The sequence below is a fragment of the Thamnophis sirtalis genome, unplaced genomic scaffold (genome assembly GCF_051295495.1).
Source record: "Thamnophis sirtalis isolate CommonGarterSnake01/CBP01778 unplaced genomic scaffold, rThaSir2_p1.2 scaffold_8, whole genome shotgun sequence".
Taxonomy (NCBI): domain Eukaryota; kingdom Metazoa; phylum Chordata; class Lepidosauria; order Squamata; family Natricidae; genus Thamnophis; species Thamnophis sirtalis.
Window position 1 is genome coordinate 4,473,929 of NW_028261388.1, and position 22,058 is coordinate 4,495,986.

At 44.6% G+C, this 22,058-nt stretch overlaps 1 protein-coding gene and 1 non-coding gene across 2 annotated transcripts; both read right to left on the bottom strand.

The window, feature by feature from the left end:
* Nucleotides 1-40: 40 nt before the first annotated feature.
* Nucleotides 41-19,710, bottom strand: ALG8 (ALG8 alpha-1,3-glucosyltransferase). The gene is made up of 13 exons (XM_087721007.1): nt 19,561-19,710; nt 18,173-18,251; nt 14,948-15,141; nt 13,157-13,266; nt 12,877-12,944; nt 11,830-11,956; nt 11,305-11,408; nt 9,647-9,767; nt 7,667-7,806; nt 5,723-5,862; nt 3,977-4,074; nt 2,146-2,218; nt 41-272 (listed from the first exon to the last, which is right to left on the bottom strand). The coding sequence occupies exons 1-13, from the start codon at nt 19,653-19,655 to the stop codon at nt 41-43; spliced, it is 1,581 nt and encodes a 526-aa protein (XP_087577133.1). The 5' UTR covers nt 19,656-19,710.
* Nucleotides 16,203-16,343, bottom strand: LOC148044276 (small Cajal body-specific RNA 3). The gene has a single exon (XR_015697615.1).
* Nucleotides 19,711-22,058: the final 2,348 nt, after the last annotated feature.

The following is a 22,058-nucleotide window of genomic DNA, read 5'->3' on the forward strand; positions in this document are numbered from 1 at the left end:
GGTGAGCTTTCTGGAATGATCCTTGCCGGCTTGGAACCCATCACTCTTCTTTCTTTGGTTTGCCTTCCGATGGTCCGGTGAAGGCCGAGATGTACAGCTTGAGCCAGGCATAGATGACGCCGGAAGCACAATACACCGAGGTGAGCAACAGAGGTAGGAAAGGAAGTTTCTGAGCCCAGGAAGTAAAAGGGAACACAATTTCACAGACGATTCCGATGGGTATCAACCCAATGAGGTAGACTGCTTCCAGCCAGTGAAGCAGAGGCTCGTTCCTATGGAGACAGGACAAGAGGGAAGCGTTTTTTAAATAAGACTTTATTGTATTTTATTTGTTTTAGGGAATTTACACGGCCGCCTGTTCGGCACAAGGCGGCTTACAGGAATATAAAAACCTCAAATGTAAAACAATGAAACTAATAACGGAGAATAATCACATAATAAATTAATAATATAATATAACCCCCCCTGCCCCCGGCAACAAGACATCACATGAGCCATTTAATGGGGCTCCATCCCGCTCTGTGTTCTCCAGGCCCGCTGGCAGAATGAGGTCTTCAGTGCCTTCCAGACGAGTGTTAAGACTGGGGGCCGTACTAATCTCTGGGGGAAAGAGAATAAGACCATTTATTCATAGTCTTATCATAAAAGGTAGTCCTTGACTTACGACCTGTCGCTTAGCAACTGTTCGAAGTTACATGGACTCCTCCAACTGGAACAATCTGGGTTCCCATGGTAACCTGGTTGTGTCTCTGTGTGTATGTGTGAAAGGAGGCCCAAGGCCTAGGGTCCTCTTGGCGAACCTATGGGGAAGTGGCACGCAGAGCCACTTCACCCGGGACACGTGGCCTCACTGGCTCCTCCCACATTTGTGTGCATGCAGGCGCGCCAGCTAGCTGGTCGTCTTCACCCGTGTGGGAGGGCCAAAACCCAGAAGAGCAGCGCATGTGCACACTGGCACCCGAGCTTCCGGGTTTCTGTCGCACGCATGCATGATGGCCAGCTGTTCATCAGCACACTTATACCAGAAACTGGACTGTTTGAGTGCCAGCGTGCGCATGCGTGCCAGAATGCTTCTCTTATGGCTTTTGGCACTCCCGCATGTACGAAGGCCAGTGAGGTCGCACGTTCCAGGTGGGATGGTTCTACGTGCCATTTCCGGCACGCTGGTTGGCACACGGTGACATCAAAGATTAGCCATCACTGACCCTTGGGGGGGTCCTTGAAGGATAGAAAGTGGAGCACTTTAATATAAAAAAAAAACTTGCCTTAATATTTGAATTAGACAAATATTCAATCTTGAATATTCTTAAAGTCCTTAGAAAATGTTTTGTAATACCATTTAAGATTTTTTTTGTCTGTATCTCTTCAAGTGTATTTGATATTCTATATAATAGATTGCTGAATTGTAACTATTTTAAAAAATAGCTGAAATCATTGTAGAATATTTGGTGATTTTAATCATTGAACAATTAAAAAACCCTATAAAATTGAAAAAAAAAGAAAAAAGAAACTGGAGCATGGGGTGCCTTATTGGGAGACCTGAAGCAGGCGTATCTAGGCTTGTGCTAGAACTCCCCAAGGCCTCCCTTAACCCTGAGGCACCCCTTGCTGCGCTTAACAATTGCATTAGAGAGAGCAAAGACTGGGGGAGGTCATTAAGTGAGATGACCACATTACGACTTCTGTTGAGGCCCCTGGCTGTAATGGGCAGGCACCATTACAGTCGTAATACGAGAACTATCTATGCCGCTACCGGCATCCTTATCTTTTGAGTGAAGCCAAACAAATCCAGCGGCACCCAGTTGCCTGGGTGCTCATTTTAAGAAGCGACTGGAAAGCCACCTGTGTGGGATGCAAGAAAACAAGCAACCTCAAGAGGGCACCAAAGACCCCATAGTCCTCCTCCTCCTCCTAAATCCCACTCCCTTCTAGCACTGATGGTGTTACCTAGTTGGGTGATGAAACATCTATAAAAAAAACAACAACCAGAGATTATCAAGGAACCTCACTTCAACCCTGAGCTAACAAATCATCTTCTTTATTGTTAGCTTAACCACCCTAAGACGGGACAGTGTGACAAAAATCGAACCCCTTGGCTAGGGGGCAACTTTTTCCTCTTTATTTGTAAAATTGCTTCCTTCTTACCTGAAAAGGGCCTTCAGGGAGGAGAAGCTGTATACCGAAAAGAGGAGCATCAGCAATATTTTAATGGGCAGCTCTGAAAGGCAAAACAATAAGGATTTTGTAAGCAGTAAATTCCATGACAGGATATATTCCAGGGAAAAAGCATTCCCGTTCATGTATCTTGCGTCATGCCGAACTGGGCCCAGCATACACTGGGACAAGACAGGTTGGTCATGGATTGGCATGTATGGCCTAGACTGGATGTCGGCAACCTGCGGCTCCGGAGCTGCCCACCTGGCCACGCGACCTGCTCTCTTTTCTGTGGAAAATGGGGTCCAAATAGCTCTTCAAATACCCCTCCCCGGCCTCAAATCACAAGAAATGAGTGTTTGAAAGGTTGCAGACCCCTGGACTAGACAAAATGGTAGAGGCTGCGCTTAAATCCATGCTGTGGGATTTTCTTTAGGCTGGTTACTCATCTTCTCCCAACCTGGAAATACAGACTTAATCTCAAAATGCTATGAAACCATTAATAGTAGGGCAAATCTGGATCCAGTCTTGTGAGGTGACAAGGTGATAGACTAGAAACCAAGACTGACCTAGGCTGCATAGACAGAGGGATAGAATCAAGATCACGTGAAGGTGTAATACCACTTTACAAGGCCTTGGTAAGGCCACCCTTGGAATACGGCAGTTTTGGTCGCCACGATGTAGAAAAGATGTGGAGACTCTAGAAAGAGTGCAGAGAGGAGCAACAAAGAGGACTGGAGGATGAAACATATTAGGAACGGTTGCAGGAACTGGGTACGTCTAGTTTAATGAGAAGGACTAGAGGTAACATGCTAGAAGTCTTATATCTGAGGGGCTGCCACAAAGAAGAGGGGGCCAGCCTATTCTCCAAAGCACGTGAAGGCAGGACAAGAAGCAATGGATGGAAACTAATGAAGGAGAGAAGCAACTTAGAACTAAGGAGAAATTTTCTGACAAGAACAAGTAAAACAGTGGAACAGAAGTTGCCTCCAGAAGGTGTAAATGCTCGAACACTGGTGATTTTTAAGAAGATATTGGATAAGTTTGTCCGAAATGGTACAGGGTTTCCAGCTTGAGCAGGGGGTTGGACTAGAAGACCTCCAAAGGTCCCTTCCAACTCTGCTATTCAGTTAAACCAGGAGATGGTGAGTTCTAGGCTTGCCTTAGGCACAAAGGCCAGCTTTCACTCAGTCCCTCCCTCAGTCCAATCCAATTCACCAGGTTGTTGTTGTTGCTGTGTATGTGTGTGTATGTGTGTGTATGTGTGTGTGTAGGAAACAAGAGGTGGGAACATTATGTAGGGCACATGGACTTGGACCAAATAAAGCAAGAGATGTACCAACCAACAATAAATATAAATTAACTATTACTTTACTCAGCTTAGTCCAGCTATCTTCTTCCAGGTATTTTGCCTTGAATGGCAAGTATTTATTGATGGTCTGAAGTTACGACCGTCTCAGCAAAAAACCTTATGACTCTTGCAAACTGTTGCACTGCCTCCCCACCCAAAAGTAACACAATTGTGATTCAAGTGCTTGGCAACTGGCTCGCATTTACAACTGGTTGCCATTATCTTGTATGCTCATGACTACATTTGGTGACTTTTTCCCACTAGTGTGGGAGCAACTGTATTTGCTGAACAGCAGCAATGACTTGTGACTCCTTGAACAATGATCATAAAATTGGGTCCAGTCACGTGGTGATTCGTCTTAAGACTGCAGCTACTGGTGCCCATTACGGTTGTAAGTTGAGGACTATTTGAATTAAAGCGATTCACCACCACCCCTCCCCGGCCTCAAATCACAAGAAATGAAATATGTACCTGGGGTGGTAAACAGCAGTGGGAAGAGGGAAAAATGTCCCGTAGTGGACAGTATTAGGTAAATGCCAGCATCTCTTGACCTCTCCACGGACAGCAAGCTGAGAACAGAATAATTAAAAAGAAAAAGGGGAATATTTCAAGTGTGGATTTTGCTTTTCTCAGCCCTCTCTTAAAGCTGCCATGCTCATTAACAGACACCACAATAACAGGTGATCCTGTTACCATAACTGAGCTCAAAAATGTTGTTGCTGAGCGAGACAGGTGTCAAGTAAATTTCACCCCATTTTACGACTTTCTGCTGCTGAGCCAATCACTGTGGTGGTTAAGTTAGTCACACGGTCGTTATGTGAATCTGGCTTCTCCACTGACTTTGCTTGTCAAAAGGGGAATCCCGTGACCCCAGGGGACACTGCAGTTGCCAAGTGTCTGAATTTTGATCGCCATTTGGTGATCCCCTTTTGAGACCTTTGGATGGGCAAAGTCAACGGGGAACCCCGATTCACTTAACAACTGTGGCAGGAAAGTCCGTAAAGTGGGGCAAAACTCAATGAACAACGATCTCCCTTAGCACTGGAAATGTTGGGCTCAATTGTGGTCATTAAGCCGAGGACTACCTGTACTTTTTGACTGATTTGGAGGCCTGTATTGGATGGTTGTGTTGCTGGAAAAAACCCCAGCTTCATTTTCTTCACCAGCTGCTTTGCAGTTCTGTCCAATCTGGGGACTGTTTGATCTGTCCTGGTGCCCAGAGGGAGGCCTGGATTCTTAGGAAAGAATTCCCAACTCCAGGCTTCTGTGGTATCCACTTTATGGTTGATATTTAGGAACAGATCAATCTTTCTCTCTTTCTTTTTCCTTCCTTCCCTCCTTTCTTTCCTTCTTCTCTCCCTTCTCCTTCCTTCTTTCTCTTTCCTTCCTCTCCCTTCATTTTTTTTCTTTCCTTCCTTTCTTATCCTTCGTTTATTTTTTCCTTCCTTCCTTTCTCTCTCCCTTTCTTTTTTTCTTCCTTCCTCTCCCTTCCTTTCTCTCTTCCTCCCCCATCCTCTTCTTTTCCTTTCCTCCTCCCTCTGCCCTTGTTTCCCTTCCTCTTCCCTCCCATGTCATATTTCTCAACTGCTTGTCTCCCTTCATCTGAGTGGGCCTCTGGCAGGTGTTCCATATAATCAATAAACATTAAAATCAGATTAGTTTAGCATTAAACATCGGCTGCTCCGACCCTGTGGAACGAACTCCCCATGGAGATTCGTACCCTCACCACCCTCCAGGCCTTCCACATAGCCCTTAAAACCTGGCTGTTCCGACAGGCCTGGGGCTAAAGACTTACAGCCCCACTCCAAATGGTATGATTGTTGTGTTTTTTTAACTATGTATGGTCTCTATGTCCTGTAACTCGTTTGTTTCCCCCCCCCCTTTGAATTGTGAGCCGCCCTGAGTCCCCTCAGGGAAAAGGGCGGCATACAAATAAAGTAAATTCAATTCAAATCACTGATAAAATTATAGATTTGGGGCTTTCCTCACCTTTGAGGGCAAGATGTTGCACAATGCAGGGGCAACATCTTCCCAGACCCTGCCAGTCGAAATTCTTTGACTGATGGGGGCCCTCGGGATGCCTTCCCTGCCTGAACGAGTGGGACGGGCTGATGGGGAGAAGTCAGTTCCCTAAGTAGCCTGGCCGTAGGGTTTCAATAGCTCCTTTCCCCCCCTCTCACAATGTTTCCCCTTGGTCAGCACTGACCGCTCTCTTACCTTAAAGGAAGGATGGCGAGGAGAATGGCTTTCTCGTGGACGTGCCAACCGAACAGGAAGGAGCTTAGCGCACAGAGAACCAAGCACCTGAGGAATCCTCTGGGCCCTTGGGGTTTAAACCAAAGACAGAAAACAGAAGGCTAGAAACAACAGGCAGAAACAGAGCTTCAGTGGGTCTTTCCCCCATCAAGCAGGTCATCAAATCAATGGAGGCCACTCTTTGGCCACTCCTGAACTAGAGAAGGTGCCTTCAAACTTGGGATGGCTTTAGCCCAGGGATCCCCAATACCCCACCCCCTCCGGGGCCGTGATCTGTTAGGAACCGGGCCGAAAAAAACAGAGATGAGCCGCGGGTAAACAAGCGAGCAAAACTTCCATCTATATTTGCAGCCGCTCCCCAGTGCTAGCATCAATGCTTCAGCTTCACCTCAGATCACCAGGCATTAGATTCTCATAGAACGCAAGTATAAACTGCACATCTAACACGCATGCATGGGATCTAGCTTGCACATTCTCTCTCCCCCCCCCCCCGTTCATGGAAAAAATGCTCTGTCCACTGTACAGCTGTGGGCTATGCTGCTTCTTATCTGAGGGTTTCCTAGAACAGGGGCCACCAACCTTGGCAACTTTAAGACTTGTGGACTTCAACTCCCAGAGTTCCTCAGCCAACAAAGCTGGGAGTTGAAATCCACGAGTCTTAAAGTTGCATGGCTGGCTGAGGAATTCTGGGAGTTGAAGTCCACGAGTCTTAAAGTTGCATGGCTGGCTGAGGAATTCTGGGAGTTGAAGTCCATGAGTCTTAAAGTTGCCAAGGTTGGAGACTCCTGCTCTAGACAGCATCTCCTCATCCAGTCTCCCGTGGTCACTTCCACAGACTATTACAGAAAATAGTCAAAAACTACTTTCCACAGACACTGAAAATAGGACCTGAATAAGTTACAGGCAGTCCTGCGACTTACAGCCGCAACTGAGCCCAGAATTGATGTTGCTAAGTGAGAAATTTGTCAAGTGAGCTTTGCCCCGTTTTACAAACTTTCTTGCCACAGTTGTTAAGCGAAGCACTGCGGGTGTTAGGTTAATAACATGGTTATTAAGTGGCTCCCCCATTGATTTTGCTTGTCAGAAGGTTGCAAAAGGTGAGCAGGTGACCCCGGAGCACTGCAACCGTCATAAATATGAGTCAGTTGCCAAGAATTAAAATTTTGAATATGTGACTATGGGGATGTTACAACGGGCCCAAGTATGAAAAATGGTCATAAGTCACTTTTTGCAGTGACATTGTAACTTTCAATGTCACTAAACAAACTGCTGTAAGTTGAAGATTAATTGTACAGCTTCCTAGTTTCTGTCCTTTCTGTAAGAATCAGGCACTGTAATATTTAGAATTTTTAAAATTTTTCGTTACTCTACTTCTTGCCTAATAAGAGAATTGCTGCGTGACAGAGTTCGTCAAATAAGAGCAGAATGAGCTATTTTAAAGGGAATTGTGGACCGGTTAAAAAGGTAAAGGTTCCCCTCGCACATGTGTGCTGGTCGTTCCTGACTCTAGGGGGCGGTGCTCATCCCCGTTTCAAAGCCGAAGAGCCAGCGCTGTCCGAAGACGTCTCCGTGGTCATGTGGCCGGCATGACTAAATGCCGAAGGGGCACAGAACGCTGTTCCCTTCCCACCAAAGGTGATCCCTATTTTTCTACTTGCATTTTTTACCTGCTTTCAAACTGCTAGGTTGGCAGAAGCTGGGACAAGTAACAGGAGCTCACTCCGTTAGGCAGGGTTAGGGATTCAAACCGCCAACCTTTCTGATCAACAAGTTCAGTGTCTTAGCCACTGAGCTACCGCGTCCCTTTACCACTATTGACCGGTAAGAGACTGAAATTCAACAGATTTGGCCACAGGAAATAAAAATACAGCAAAATTCGCAGGCGGGAGAATGGTTTATACTTACCACCATTGAGATGGCGGTGCAGCATAAGGTTGCTAGTGGGGTCACAGAAGGAAGGACGCTGTGCTGAAATTCCTGAACCAGCCCTCCGGTCATGGCCGCCTTAGGTATTTTTGCAGGGTCAAGCAATTGATACTTTAGCCCTGGGAAATCAAGAGGAAATTTGTTAGTCAGCTCAGGCGCACACTCAAACAATCTGAAATAGATTTAAGGGGACTTTGGTCATCTCTGAGCTTGCTGATTTTCTTGCAAACATTTAATTGCTCAACTGGGTAACATATTCAGTGGTAGAAGGTAGGTAGGTGTGTGTGTGTGTTGCGGTGGCCTAGAGGTGGAGTTCTCACAATCAGGAGGCTGGGAGTTCGATCCTAGGTAGAGCCAGATATTTTTCTCTCTGGGCGCAATGAAAATGTAACGGGGGTGGGTGGGTTAAAAGCACAATGACTATGTAAGTATACTTTTTTCTATTTTTTTTTTAAAAAAGGAGAATACATGTTAAAATGAAATATGTATATTGAAAATGAATTATAAATACCATGAACATAAAATGGAGCTCGCTCAGAAGCTGAAATATACCAAGTAAATGAGATGAAGAATGGGAAGTAGAGGAGAGAGAGGAAGATAGGGATAGAAGAGAGGGCAAGGGGGGAGAGGAGTAGAGAAATGAGGAGTGGGAAGGGGGGAGAGGAGGAGGAGAGAGGAAGGGGAAGTAGAGAAAGGAAGGATGACAGAGGGAAGAAAGGAGGTAGGAAGGGGGAGGAGAAATGGAAAAGAAAGTAATGGATAAGGTACAAATATGGTGTATGGAGAGCAGAAGAGACAATAATTGTTTTTGGGAGTTGATGGTAAGAGGAATCGATGTAAACATTTAATAATACAATATATTGTTGGCTATTTAATAGTATACAGTACATGCGATTATGTTATGAAAATGAAAAAAAATAAAAAACTTTATAATAATAGAAAATGTATCTGGAACTTATACTACTGGATAGAAGATAAAAACAATATAATTCAATTTTTTTTAAGGACCTGTATAGTCAAGAAGATATATCAGAAGATAGTATTAAACAATATTGAATGGAGAGGGGGGTCTAAGTACAATACCGGTCACAAAAAGAAAGATGTTAAATGATAAAATAGCCATGATGGAAATAATGGAGGCAGGAAAACAACAACAACAAACCAACAACAACAACAACAACAAACACCGGGACCTGATGAATTCCCCGCAGTATTATATAAAAATATACAAGGACCATTTGAGACATTAATGCTGGAATTATACAATGAAGCACTAGCTGAAGATAAACTACCGAAATCATGGACAGAGGCATATAATATATTAATACCGAAAGAAGATACAGACCACCAGCATATTAAGAATTATAGGCCTATCTCATTATTAAATGCCGATAATAAAACATTTGCTGCCATAATTGCAGAAAGGGGGGGGGGGGAGACATTAAATGAAATTATCCATCCAGATCAAAACGGGTTCCTACCAAAAAGACATCTGAAAAAATGTATCTGTTGAACAAAACTCCGCATTGGCGACTGGAAGGGCATCCAGCCAGTAAATACTCAGCTCCATTTAGTTGCCCAGATTCCACCCTGCAAGGGATTATGGATTCGTTAAAAGATGATGATGATAGGGTGGAGTGGGGTAAGGAGGAGGGCTGTGGAGTCCTTGGTGCTCTCTGAGCTTGGTGGTTATCTTGCAGACGTTTCGCTACCAAACTAGGTAATGTCATCAGTGCCAGAAGGAAGTGGGGTTTTGCTGAAACCAAATCCCAGATCTTGCCAATTGGAATTCTTTTGACTGACGGGGCTTGCAAACGCTTTCCCTGCCTGAACGATTGAGACGGGCTAATGTGGTGCGCTAGGTAGAGTGGCTGGAGTCAGGTGGCGGTGTCCATATGGAATAAAATGGCTGGATGGAAGGACAGCCAGTCAGAGAAACAAAATGATTAAGATACCTACCAAGGACTGACAACATTTTGTCAAGGGAGTTATACACCGCCCAAACGTTTGGGGCCCAGTAGGCATGGCAGAGGCCCCGTTTGAAAGGGAAGAGGCGAGAGAAAAGTTGAGGAAGCTGACCCTAAATGGGAGAAAAGTCATATTAATCTTCTCCTCATTCCAATTAAATTGGTTTTTTTTAAAAATGTGGTACATTTAAGGACTTCAACTCCTACAATCCCCCAACCAGCCGACCTCCACACCTTCTCATGGTTGCCAAATTTGAAAAACTTACCGTATTTCTCAGAGTATAAGATGCACCTTTTTTCCTCAAAAAAGAGGCTGAAAATCTGGGTGCACCTTATACACTGAATACAACATTTTTTTGCCTCCTGAAGCCCTGCCCCCTTCACCAAAATGGCTGTGCATACCCTTATGGAGGCTTTCAGAGAGCTCCTGGGGGCTGGGGAGGGCAGAAATGAGCAAACAATTGGCCATTTTTTGCACCCAGCCCCCGCGCTGAGCAGCACTGTATAAGCCCCCCCATAAGGCTATGCATGCACTTTTTTTGACAAAAAACAGGCCCGTTTTCGCCAGTCCCCCCCCCATCTCCCCAGGAGCACTCTGCAAGCCCCCCCCAATGCTATTCATGCCTTTTATTTGGGGAAAAAACGGGCCCGTTTTCGCGAAAAACAGGCCGTTTTGGGGAGGTTTGCGGAGTGCAAAAAGGTCCCTCCCCCCCTTTTGGAAAGCTCTTTAACTGATGAGAATTAGACTGCTTAAGTGCTGGGCCAGCAGAAACAAAGTCTTAAGGTTTGTCAGCAATTGCCTTCTCCAGCACATGGATATACACCTGGAAACATCTACCTACCTACCTACTCTCTCACCCCCTACTACCAACTGTATTTCTCTCTATTTCTCTCTATCCCTCTACCTACCAACTATTGCATTTCTCTCTCTCTCCCCCCTTCTACCTATCAACCTACCTACTCTCTCTCTCTTCCTACCTATCTACTGTATTTCTCTATCTCTTTCTATTTCTCTCTCTATCCCTCTACCTACCTACCTACACTCTTTCTCTCCCACCTACTGTATTTCTCTATCTCTCTATTTCTCTCTTTCCCTTTATCTACCTACCTACCTACTCACTCTCTCTCTCTCTCTCTCTACCTACCTACCTACCTACCTACCTACTCACTCTCTCTCTCTCTACCTACCTACCTACCTACCTACCTACTGTATTTCTCTCTCTTTCTCTCCTTCTCTATCCACCTACCTACTTTTTAAAAAATTTGCCTCTTCAAAACCTTGGTGCGTCTTATAGTCCGAAAAATACAGTATTTAGACCAAGAAACAACCAAACTTAATAACATTTTAAACCCTGTGGTACTTGGAATATTGCTACTTTGCTTGAGTTGGTTTCATAAACTTTAGTTCATTTTTGTTTATTTATTCAAATTTACTGCCCAACTCCAACAGACTCCGGACAGCATTTACCCCCAAAAGCAGAAAAAACAATTACCAACATAAAACCACACAAGCAACACGGACAAAAATACATTGATCCCAGCCTGGGACCCAAAGCAGATTACAGGCAGTCCTCAACTTACAACGGTTCACTTAGTGACCATTCTAAGGTCATAAAAAATATATTTCAGAAAAACAGAGGGGTTTCTTACCCAAACCAAAAATGGTCCCAAGGAAACGGCAGAAACGAGGCAGACAATTAATCCAAGCACGATCACGCGTAGAAAACTGAAACTGCGCCACCGAAGAGATCCATCTAGACACAATGAGAGCTAGAATGATGATAAAATTTCAAACCCGAGAGTGACAAATCAGACCGCTTTCTAACGAGACCTTGTATTCTGGAATACAGGGAGTCCTTGACTTATGTCCACAACTGAGACCCAAAATTTGTGCTGCTAAGCAAGGTAGTTGTGAAGCGAGTCTTGCCCCATTTTACGACCTTCCTTGCCACAGTTACTAAGTGAATCGCTGCGGTTCTTAAATTAGTAACATCATAAAAGTGAGTCAGCTGTCAAGCGCCCAAATGGAAATCACGCGATCACTGGGATGCTGCAACGGTCGTAAATGTGAAAAAGGATCACGAGCCACCTTTTTCAACGCCGTTAACTTCAAATGATCACTAAGCGAAGTGTTGTAAATCAAGGACTCCCTGTATGAAATTGTCAGCAACATACCTGGATTATTTTGGGCGAAGCAGTAAGATCGGAGTAGGTAGACGCCATAGGCTGGGGCTACATAGAGGAAGATGTGTTTGAAATGCAGGAGGACAGCGAAGAGAAATGCTCCCTCCAAGTATCTTTTCTGGGGGAAAAAATGATGATGGGGAAGAGAAGAACAAAGAGTTAAAACAAACCAACATCCGTTGTCTTTATCAAAGCATGATGGCCAAGAGTTAGATGAGGAATTTGGGACTTTCTGTAGTTTAACAAAACAACATTCGAGCTTTTCAAGATTCAGAATTATCCTCCTTTGTTCATTCTAGTAGAAATACTGTGAGTTCTAATGCCACCTTAGGCATGAAAGCCAACTGGATCACTTTGGGCCAATCACCAGGAGACGGTGAGTTCTAGTCCTGCTTAGGCATGAAAGCCATCTGGGTGACTGGGCCAATCACCAGGAGGTGGCGCAGTGGTTAAGTGCAGCACTGCAGGCTACTGCTAGATCAGCAGGTCAGCGGTTCAAATCTCACCGGCTCAGGGTTGACTCAGCCTTCCATCCTTCCGAGGTGGGTAAAATGAGGACCCAGATTGTTGGGGGCAATATGCTGACTCTCTGTAAACCGCTTAGAGAGGCCTGAAAGGCCTATGAAGCGGTATATAAGTCTACTGCTATTGCTATTGCTATTGCTCTTAGGAATGAAAGCTGACTGGAGCACTTTGGGCCAATAACCAGGATATGGTGACTTCTCCTCCCACTTTAGGCATGAAAGCCAGCTGGGTGACATTGGGCCAATCACCAGGAGATAGTAAATTCTAGTCCTATCTTAGGAATGAAAGCTGGCTGGAGGAATTTGGGACAATCACCAGGAGGCAGTGAGTTCTAGTCCCGCCTTAAGCATGAAACCCAGCTGGGTGATTTTGGACCAGGCTCCCCTGCCCCTCTCTACCCAACCCAGCTTACAGTGTGGGGAAAATAGGAAGAGGAAGAAGTCAAGGTGTGTGTGTGCGTGCAGAGAGACAGACAGACAGACAGAGGCAAGGAAAAGATGAGCTATACACTACCTGGAATAATCGTGCAATGGAAAGCAGCAGCAATCCAAACAAGAAACCGTTGTACTGGAAGTGAATATCTGAGATTGATATAAGGAAGTCCACCTGCTTTAGAAAAATTCCTCCAAGCCACCATTTTCCAATTTAAATACGATTCCAGCTAGCTCTAAAACTCAAACCCTTAACAGATTCTGTAGATCTAAACGTACACAAAAGTTATTTTTTTCACCCCACACTCATACTTGGTTAATGGATTAGGATTGTCAGCAAAAAAAACCTGAGTGATGGATACGATCCACAATTAAGAGGCCAAAATTCCACAGGAGAAGGACCGAAAGAACAAACGGTGGGCTTTCCAAGGGGTCTTTTGCACCCTGCTTCCCGTTTACACAACTGCAGCATCTGTAAGAAGAAACCAAGACACACAATTAGCAATAGCAATAGCAGTAGACTTATATACCGCTTCATAGGGCTTTCAGCCCTCTCTAAGCGGTTTACAGAGAGTCAGCATATTGCCCCCAACAATCTGGGTCCTCATTTTACCCACCTCGGAAGGATGGAAGGCTAAGTCAACCCTGAGCCGGTGAGATTTGAACTGCTGAACTGCTGATCTAGCAGTAGCCTGCAGTGCTGCATTTAACCACTGCGCCACCTTGGCTCCTTAATTCCTACATGTGTGCAATTTATGAGACACGTAGTTTATCAAGCAAAAACGTCTACGTTCCCTTCGCTTCCCCAATTAGATAGTCCTCGACTTACAATCATTCGTTGTGTGACCAAAGTTATGACAGTGAAAAAAGTGACTGAGGACAGTTTTTCACACTTATGACCTTTGCAGCATCCCTACGGACCAATGATCTATATTCAGAGGCTTGGCATGTATTTATGACGGTTGCAGGGTCCCGGGGTCATGTGATCCCCTTTTGTGACCACCTGATGAGCAAAGTCAATGGGGAAGTCGGATGCGCTTAACAACTGTTATTAACTTAACAGCTGCAGCGATTCACTTAACAACGGTGGCAAGGAAGGTTCATTTAGCAAGCATTTGAAGTTGCAACAATTTGTTTAGTGACAATTCGAAGTTACAACAGCACTGGAAAAAGGGACTTATGACCACTTTTCATACCTACGACCATTGCAGTCTCCCCATGGTCATGTGATCAAAATTCAGTCATTTGGCAATTGGCTCATATTTATGACGGTTGCAGTGTCCCGGGGTCATATGATTCCCCTTTTGCGACCTTCTGACAAGCAAAGTCAAGAGAAGCTGGATTCGCTGAACAACTGTGTGACTAACTTAACATCTGCAGTGATTCACTTAACAATCATGGCAGGGAAGGTAGCAAAATGGGGCAAAACTCACTTAACAGCTCTCTTGCTTAGAAATGGAAACTTTGGGCTCAATTATGGTTGTAAGTCGAGGACTACCTGCATTTTGGAAATATCAAGTAAAGACCAGGATAATCAAAATCAGTGGCCTCCTTCCCTTTTCTCTAGGCTCCAGGGCACACCAAATAGCAATAGCACTCAGACTTATATACAGCTTCACGGTGCTTTCCAGTCCTCTCTAAGTGGTTTAGAGTGTCAGCCTCTTTCCCCCAACAATCTGGGTCCTCATTTTACCGACCTTGGAAGTCAACCATGAGCCACTCAGGATTAGACTCTTGGCACTGGACAGAGTCAGTCTATAATACTACATTCTAACCACTGCAGAAGGAAGGAAGGAAGGAAGGAAGGAAGGAAGGAAGGAAGGAAGGAGGGAGGGAGGGAGGGAGGGAGGGAGGGAGGGAGGGAGGGAGGGAGGAAGGAAAATAGCAATAGCCCTTAGACTTAAATACCATCTCACAGTGATTTACAGCCTTCTCTTGGCTGTTTCCAGCCTATCGCCTCTAACAATCTGGGTCCTCATTTTACCCACCTTGGAAGGACAGAAGGCTGAGTCAACCTTGAGCCTGATGAGATTTGAACTGCTGAACCGCTGGCAGCCAGCAGTCACCACAATTAGCCTGCAGTACTGCTTTTTAACCACTGCACCATCATGGCTCTTATAAAGGGATACAGAAAGAAAGACACAACCACTTACTGGTACACAGCATAGATGTAGAGCGTATCGGTAGCGATCACCGACAGCCTTTGGAAAAGAATGGTCATTTGGCTGGAATAGTTGAGGTTCTGAATGGACAGCATCTCTTTGTCGAAGTACACGGCAGCGTGGGAAAGCAGATACTCGAACCAGGCAAAAAAGGGAGGGTAATCCAAGGTCCACTCAGAAGTTGCCTGAAATTCAGAAAATAAAATAAAATAAGCAGCAAGAATCTATATGAAGAGGTGTGAGAGGATTGTACGTTTCAAGCTTTAGCATCCATTTCAGGTCACCAAATCCCAGAGTTTGGCAGGGTTATTTAAGTCATCAAGTTTGGTGCGGTGGCCTAGTGGTGGAGCTCCCGCCTCACAATCAGGAGGCTGTGAGTTCGATCCTAGATAGAGGCAGACGTTTCTCTCTCTGGGCCACACTAAGAATATATCTGCTAAACAGAGCACTGCATTGGCAACCGGAAGGGCATCCGGCCAGTAGATGATGACTTAAATCATCAGGTTAACGTCCCAGTTTAGCACAAAAACCCAATGACATATTGGCTGCCTATCTATTTAGTCACTTGCAAGTGAATAAATACAACAAAAGCGATTCTGCCATTAATCACGACAACCTTCTGCTCTCAAATAGTTCACACTGCTAAAGGTTTGTTTGTAACTGTTTTTTTCCGAAGGAACACTTGGTGCTTCCCCGTCGTTTTTTAAATAACAATTCAATAAAAGTTTTGATTTTTTTAAATTTACATTTCACCTCTATAACTTTTGTAAGATACTGAATACTTCTTCCTCCTTCCTGCTTCCCCCATAACAACAATCCTGTAACATGGGTTGGGTTGAGAGAGTGACCGGCCCAAAGTCATCCAGCTGGCTTTCATGCCTAAGGCAGGACTAGAATTCACCCAACTCGACTTTCATTTTTAAGCTAGGACAAGATCTCATGGACTCCCATTTTTTTAACCTGATGCCTTAACTACTAGATCAAAATGGCTCTCAATCATATTGATTACAATTACTGATTACAATAATAAAAAGATTCATACAGGCTTAAAAAGGAAAGAAAAAAGGTTGGGGGGAAAAGTAAAAGAAACTTTTAAAAGGACAGCAAGTTTAGCTCCCTTTAAAAAAATTTTTTTGCAGGATTCAAGGAATCGGAAGAATTGCCCCAAATCTGTTTGAAATATTTAAAAGGGGGAAGAGTGAACTTACCCAAATTATTGCAAACTGGTCTGTGGTTGCTATGCTCGTTTGTGCAAAGGGGAACGATCTGGATCAGTTTGCTGGGCTAATCCAGACAGAGACCTTTCCTTTTTAATCTAGGAAGGCTGACAGGACAGGCAAGAGAGAGACTGCAGTTGCCTGCTTGAGAGGTTTGTTCAGCTTCCAGTAACAACAAGCAGATCTTAAAAGCAAACTTTCCGGTTAAACAATCTGTCTGTGGGTAGATTCAGAAACCAGATGATGAGCATAGCTCCTAACCACACCCCGTTTTGGAGAATGCAGGCAGTCCTCGACTTACAGCCATTTGTTTAGTGACCATTCGAAGATACTAGTGACTCAGGAAGCTCAAACTGCCCAAAGAACCGATTCTGTTCTACAGAGGAATGGTTGAGTCTGTCATCTGCACCTCCATTACTCTCTGGTTTGGCTCTGCATCCCAACAAGACAGAAATAAAGACTACAGAGGATAATCAGAAAAAACAATTACTGCCAACCTGCCTTCCATTGAGGACCTGTATACTGCATGAGTCAAAAAGAGGGCTGTGAAAATAGCTACGGACCCCTCGTATCCTGGACATAAAATTGTTTCCACTTCTGCCCTCAAAATGACGCTATATAGCACTGAACACCAGAACAACTAGACTCAAGGACAGTTTTTCCCCCGAATGCCATCACTCTGCTAAACAAATAATTCCCTCAACGCTATCAAACTATTCACTAAGGCTGCATTACTATTACTATTAGTTTTCTCATCATTCCTATCACCTATCTCCTCCCACTTATGACTGTATGACTGTAACTTGTTGCTTGCATCCTTAGGATTTATATTGTTTCCTAGTATGATTTGTTTGCTTATTTGTATCCTATGACAGTCATCAAGTGTTGTACCTTATGATTCTTGATGAATGTATTTTTTTAATGTACACTGGGTGCATATGCCCCAAAGATAAATTCCTTGTGTGTCTAATCACTATTCTATTCTATCCATTATGACCATTTTTCACTGTTACGACCTTGGAAGCATTCCCATCATCATGGGATCAAAATTCAGATCTTTGGCAAGTGGTCCACACTCTGGTTATCACCTTTAAAGCCCTACATGGCTTAGGGCCTGGATATCTACGGGACCGCCTTCTGCCACATACCTCCCAGTGTCCGATAAGATCTCACAGGGTGGGCCTTCTCCGGGTGCCGTCGACTAGACAATGTCGTCTGGCGGCTCCTCGGGGGAGGGCCTTCTCTGTAGCTGCTCCGGACCTATGGAACGATCTACCCCCAGAGATCCGGACCCTCCCCACTCTCACGGCCTTCATAAAGTCTATTAAGACCTGACTTTTCTGGCAGGCCTCATGAATGAGGTCCAGCCCCACTAAGATTGAGTGTATGGTGTGTTTTTTAACCTGCTTTTCCTTTCTATTTTAAATTTTTTGTATTCTTTTTAGAATTGTTTTTATGTAAGCCGCCCGGAGTCCTTCGGGATTGGGCGGCATATAAATTTATTAAACTTAAACTTATGACCGTTGCTGTGTCCTGGGGTCATGGGATCCCCTTTTGCGACCTTCTGACAAGCAAAGTCAGTGGGGAGGCCGGATTTACTTAGCAACCAGGTTACTCGCTTATCAACTGCAGTGATTCACTTAACCACGGTGGCAGGAAAGGTCGTAAAATGGGGGCAAAACTCAACAAACGTCTCACGTAGCAACAGAGATCCTGGCCTCAATTATGGTCGGAAGTCGGGGACTACCTGTATGTTTATTTAGTGGCTGTTCGAAGATACAGCACTGGAAAAAGTGACTTATACATGTTTTTCCCATTTAGAACTACTGCAGCCACCCCATGCTCAAAATTCAGACGCCTGGCAACTGACTCATATGTATGACGGTTGCAGCGTCCTGGGGTTATGAAACCCCCTTTTGCGACCTTCTGACTAGCAAAGTCAAGTCGCTGCTCTTCTGACACAAGACATTTTCAGGCAATGAAACCATAAGATACGCACCTCATAGTACCACCGAGAGGCTGGTAGGCTGTGAGTAATGGCAAGCCAGTTCCTGTGCACTTCAAAATCTGTGGAATGACTACAAAGAGTTAACTGTTAGTATCCAGATAGTGGACTACGACGATTCTCAAGTCATCCAGGTCAGGGTTGTCCCAAAGGTGCTTTTTTCAAGAGGCAACTGGACTTTCTGGTTTTCGTTTGAAGACATTTCACTTCTCATCCAAGAAGCTTCTTCGGCTCTGACTGGATGGTGGGGGAATGGAAGGATTGATCCTCCTTGCAGACATCTGGTCATTTGCATCCTTTTAGAAGGTCGTTGAGGCCACTTGGAGGTTTACCTGTGTCCTCAGGATGATCTGAGTGGTGCAAATGGATGTGGCACCTTCTTGGACCTGCTGAAAGGACAGTTATGGAGCTGAAGAAAGCACAGCTACACAACACAGTCCTTTCAGCAGTTCCAGGAAGGCTCCACACACATCTGGGTCCTCATTTTACTGACCGCGGAAGGATGGAAGGCCGAGTCAACCTTGAGTCGGTGAGAATCGAACTGCCGAACTGCATTCTAACCACTGCACCCCCATGGCTAATCTACCATATATACCATCCACTTTTTAAATCTATGGATCAATGTGCCAAGTTGGGTTAATTAATTCACTAACCAGGTTAACTGTAGAGAATAGGACTAAATAGTTAATATAGGTAGTTCTCGACTTACAACCGTTCATTTAGCGACCGTCCGAAGTTGCAACGGCACTGAAACTGTTTTTCATACTTATGACCCTTGCAGCATCCCCGTGATCAAAATTCAGACGCTTGGCCACTGACTCACATTTACGACGGTCGCAGTGTCCTGGAGTCACGTGATCCTCCTTTTGCAACCTTCTTGCAAGCAAAGTCAACGGGGAAGCCGGATTCACTTAACCAACATGTGACTCACTTAACAACCGCAGTGATTCACTTAACAAAGGTAGCAAGAACTGATGTAAAACGAAGCAAAATTCAATGAACTAAACGTTTCACTGAGCAACCAAAATTTTGGGCTCAATTGGGGTTGTAAGTCGAGGACTACTGCTATTCCAACAGAAACCTCGGGAAAATCCAAGAGACTCCCTCTTGAAGTGTTACACTACAATCCCCATCATCCCCAGCCACCCTGGCTCTCATTCACTATAGATTAGCGAGGCTTGGAAGCTTAGCAAAGAAGAACACGGAGGGAGAAGAACGAGCCCCGGGAACAGCCAAAGGGGGGGGGGAGGCCACTTTCAGTGGAGGGCGGGGGAAACTCTCTTGGAAGAGCCGAATCTACAATGGCGGCGGCTGAACCTTCCACCCTCCCTCCGCGCGCCTTTTTAATCAGCCCGAAAGACAAAATAATGCGGGTCTCTTACTATGTCGGAATGAGGAGCAGTTTCAGAAGCGTCACGCCGGAGGCCAAAGCCAGAAACGAGCCTTTTCCTCCGCACCAACCTCGGCGCGCCGCCATGACAGCCGCCCGCGCTTTCCCCACGGGCTCGAAGGGGAGCCACAGCGCATGCGCCAGACGCCGACCGTTTGGCTTGGCTGTTTTTTAAAAAAAAAACGGCGCTTAATGTCTGAGGCATCCGCGCAAGCGCCGACAAAGTCAAACTTTTGCGCCTGCGCAGTGGCTCGTTTGAGGTACGCATGCTGCTTGGGAGATATTTAATATGAATTAAAGGGGCTCATTGATTCCACGATCTTAATATTGCAAAGGTGCATGAAACTGCAGGCGCGGAGTTCGGTCACAGCATTTTATCGCTGCTAAAAAAAGCCACCTTATTCAATGCAAAATAAATCCTATAAATCAGTGGGATTTAATTGCTCAGCATGGGTGGCTGAGGAATGCTGGGAGTTGAAGTCCGCACATCTTAAAAGTTGCCCAGTGGAGCAAAAATATCTCTATCAAGTTGCATCTGCAATAAACCTGTTACTGACGGGCTTGCCTCATTCCTTCTATTTTTAAAACATTTTGAGTGGAAATATGACCTGCAGAATACCAGTCCTTAAGGCAGTCTTAGGAAAATAAAAATGGTAGCAGGCTGCCATCTAATGTTTGGTTTGAAAATGTCCCCAGCTAGCCAGAAATCAGGAAATTGAAAAACCATGTTTTTAGTAACTTATTTCTAACATGTGTGGGAAGTTATCATCCAGCCGTCTCCCAGAAAAATGAAATATCCTAGGAAATATTAAAAAGGCAGAATGTTTCTCTGGAATGTGAAATGAAGCATGTTTTAAAAGACAGAATAGTTGCCTGTAGCTTCCTGCCCATCCCCACTTTGTTAATGGGCCATTGACACGGCCAGGCTAATCGCTTTACATAATAAAGACTTCACCAGCAGCTACAGCAGAAAGGCATGATAATATTGGAACTTTACTCAACTCTCCACATGGCATCTGAGAACTCATCTATACCTGGGTTCAAAACACAGCCTAGAGAATAGCCTCCTGCATGGCACCATGGGAGTCTGACAACCAATCAGAATACATTTCTTACACAGGAACAGGAAACAGAGAGGTGGGACTAAACAGGGTATAAAAAGCCTAGCAAGCCCCTCCTTCAGCCCTTCTTCTCTTCTTCAGCCCTTCTCTTCTTCTCCACCAACATTGAAGCATGTGATCACCTTTTCTGTTCGGGGCTCAAGCCATGTGTCCCTGTCCAACAATAAACCATCTTTCCAAGCAGCCTCCATGTTTCCAGTGTCTTTATCCCCACTTGGAGCTGAACCCAGGACATTTCTTTCATCACATGATTTATATAGGGGCGTGCCATTCTGGAGGTGATTAATGATGGTTAATGGACTAATATAAAACTGCCCCCTCATGTGTGGCTTGCTCCTTCTCATCTTTGTGAATTTTTAAATCAATTTTACTGTTGATTAAAAAAAAAAATCAGAGGGTTGGAAGAGACCTCAGAGGTCTTCTAGTCCAACCCCCTGCTCAGGCAGCAGATAACATTTCAGGCAAATGGATGTTCAATCTCTTCTTAAAAGCCGCCTTTCTTAAAAGTTGTCAAGCAACAACTTCTGGAGGCAAGTTGTTCCACTGGTTCTCACTGTCAGGAAATTTCTCACAAATAGAATAGAATAGAACACAACAGAATTAGAAATAATAAGAGAGTACAGTACACTAGCTTGGTTTATGATTGTCAACATTTCACCAATTGACAATTGGTGACAATTATGATGATGACAATTGTAGTAGAAATGATATGGAGGACACTGGAATTACAAATTATCTACTGTGCCAGATAGTTTCATATTTGTATGAGATGCTAAACCGCAGTATTTTAGCAGGCACTCCAGAGGGGCCAGAAATAAAAACACTTGGAACGAAGACTGTTTGGAATCATGTATAATTATGAAATCTTCTGATCGTTCAACTTTGTGATTGTGAGAACTTAATGTTAGCTGAAGGCTTCAACCACTTACAAAGTTTAATCACATTTTTTATTTAATGTTGGAATGCTATTACAGAGGCAACCTAATTGGCTGGGCAGTGGAAAAGTAAAGCTATTTGAGGTGTTTGTGTGTTGGGTTTTCCCCAAGTATGGACACAGGATGAAAGGCAAAAGAGTTATGGTCCACCACAACTGCCCAGGAACAGGTGTGTAAATTAATGTTCTCTTAAAAAAATACAGGTATTTATTGATTTACAACCATTCGTTTAATGACCAAAGTTACGATGGCACAAATAAAAGGAACATATGTCCATTTTTCAAACTTACAACCATTGGAGCATCCACATATCCTGTGATCAAAATTCAGATGCTTAGCAACTGACTCGTGGCACGACCAAACTGTGCTCGTCAAAATAGCGGTGATAAAACCGCGTCGCTAAAGCCGCAACGTCATCACCGCCGCGACAACAG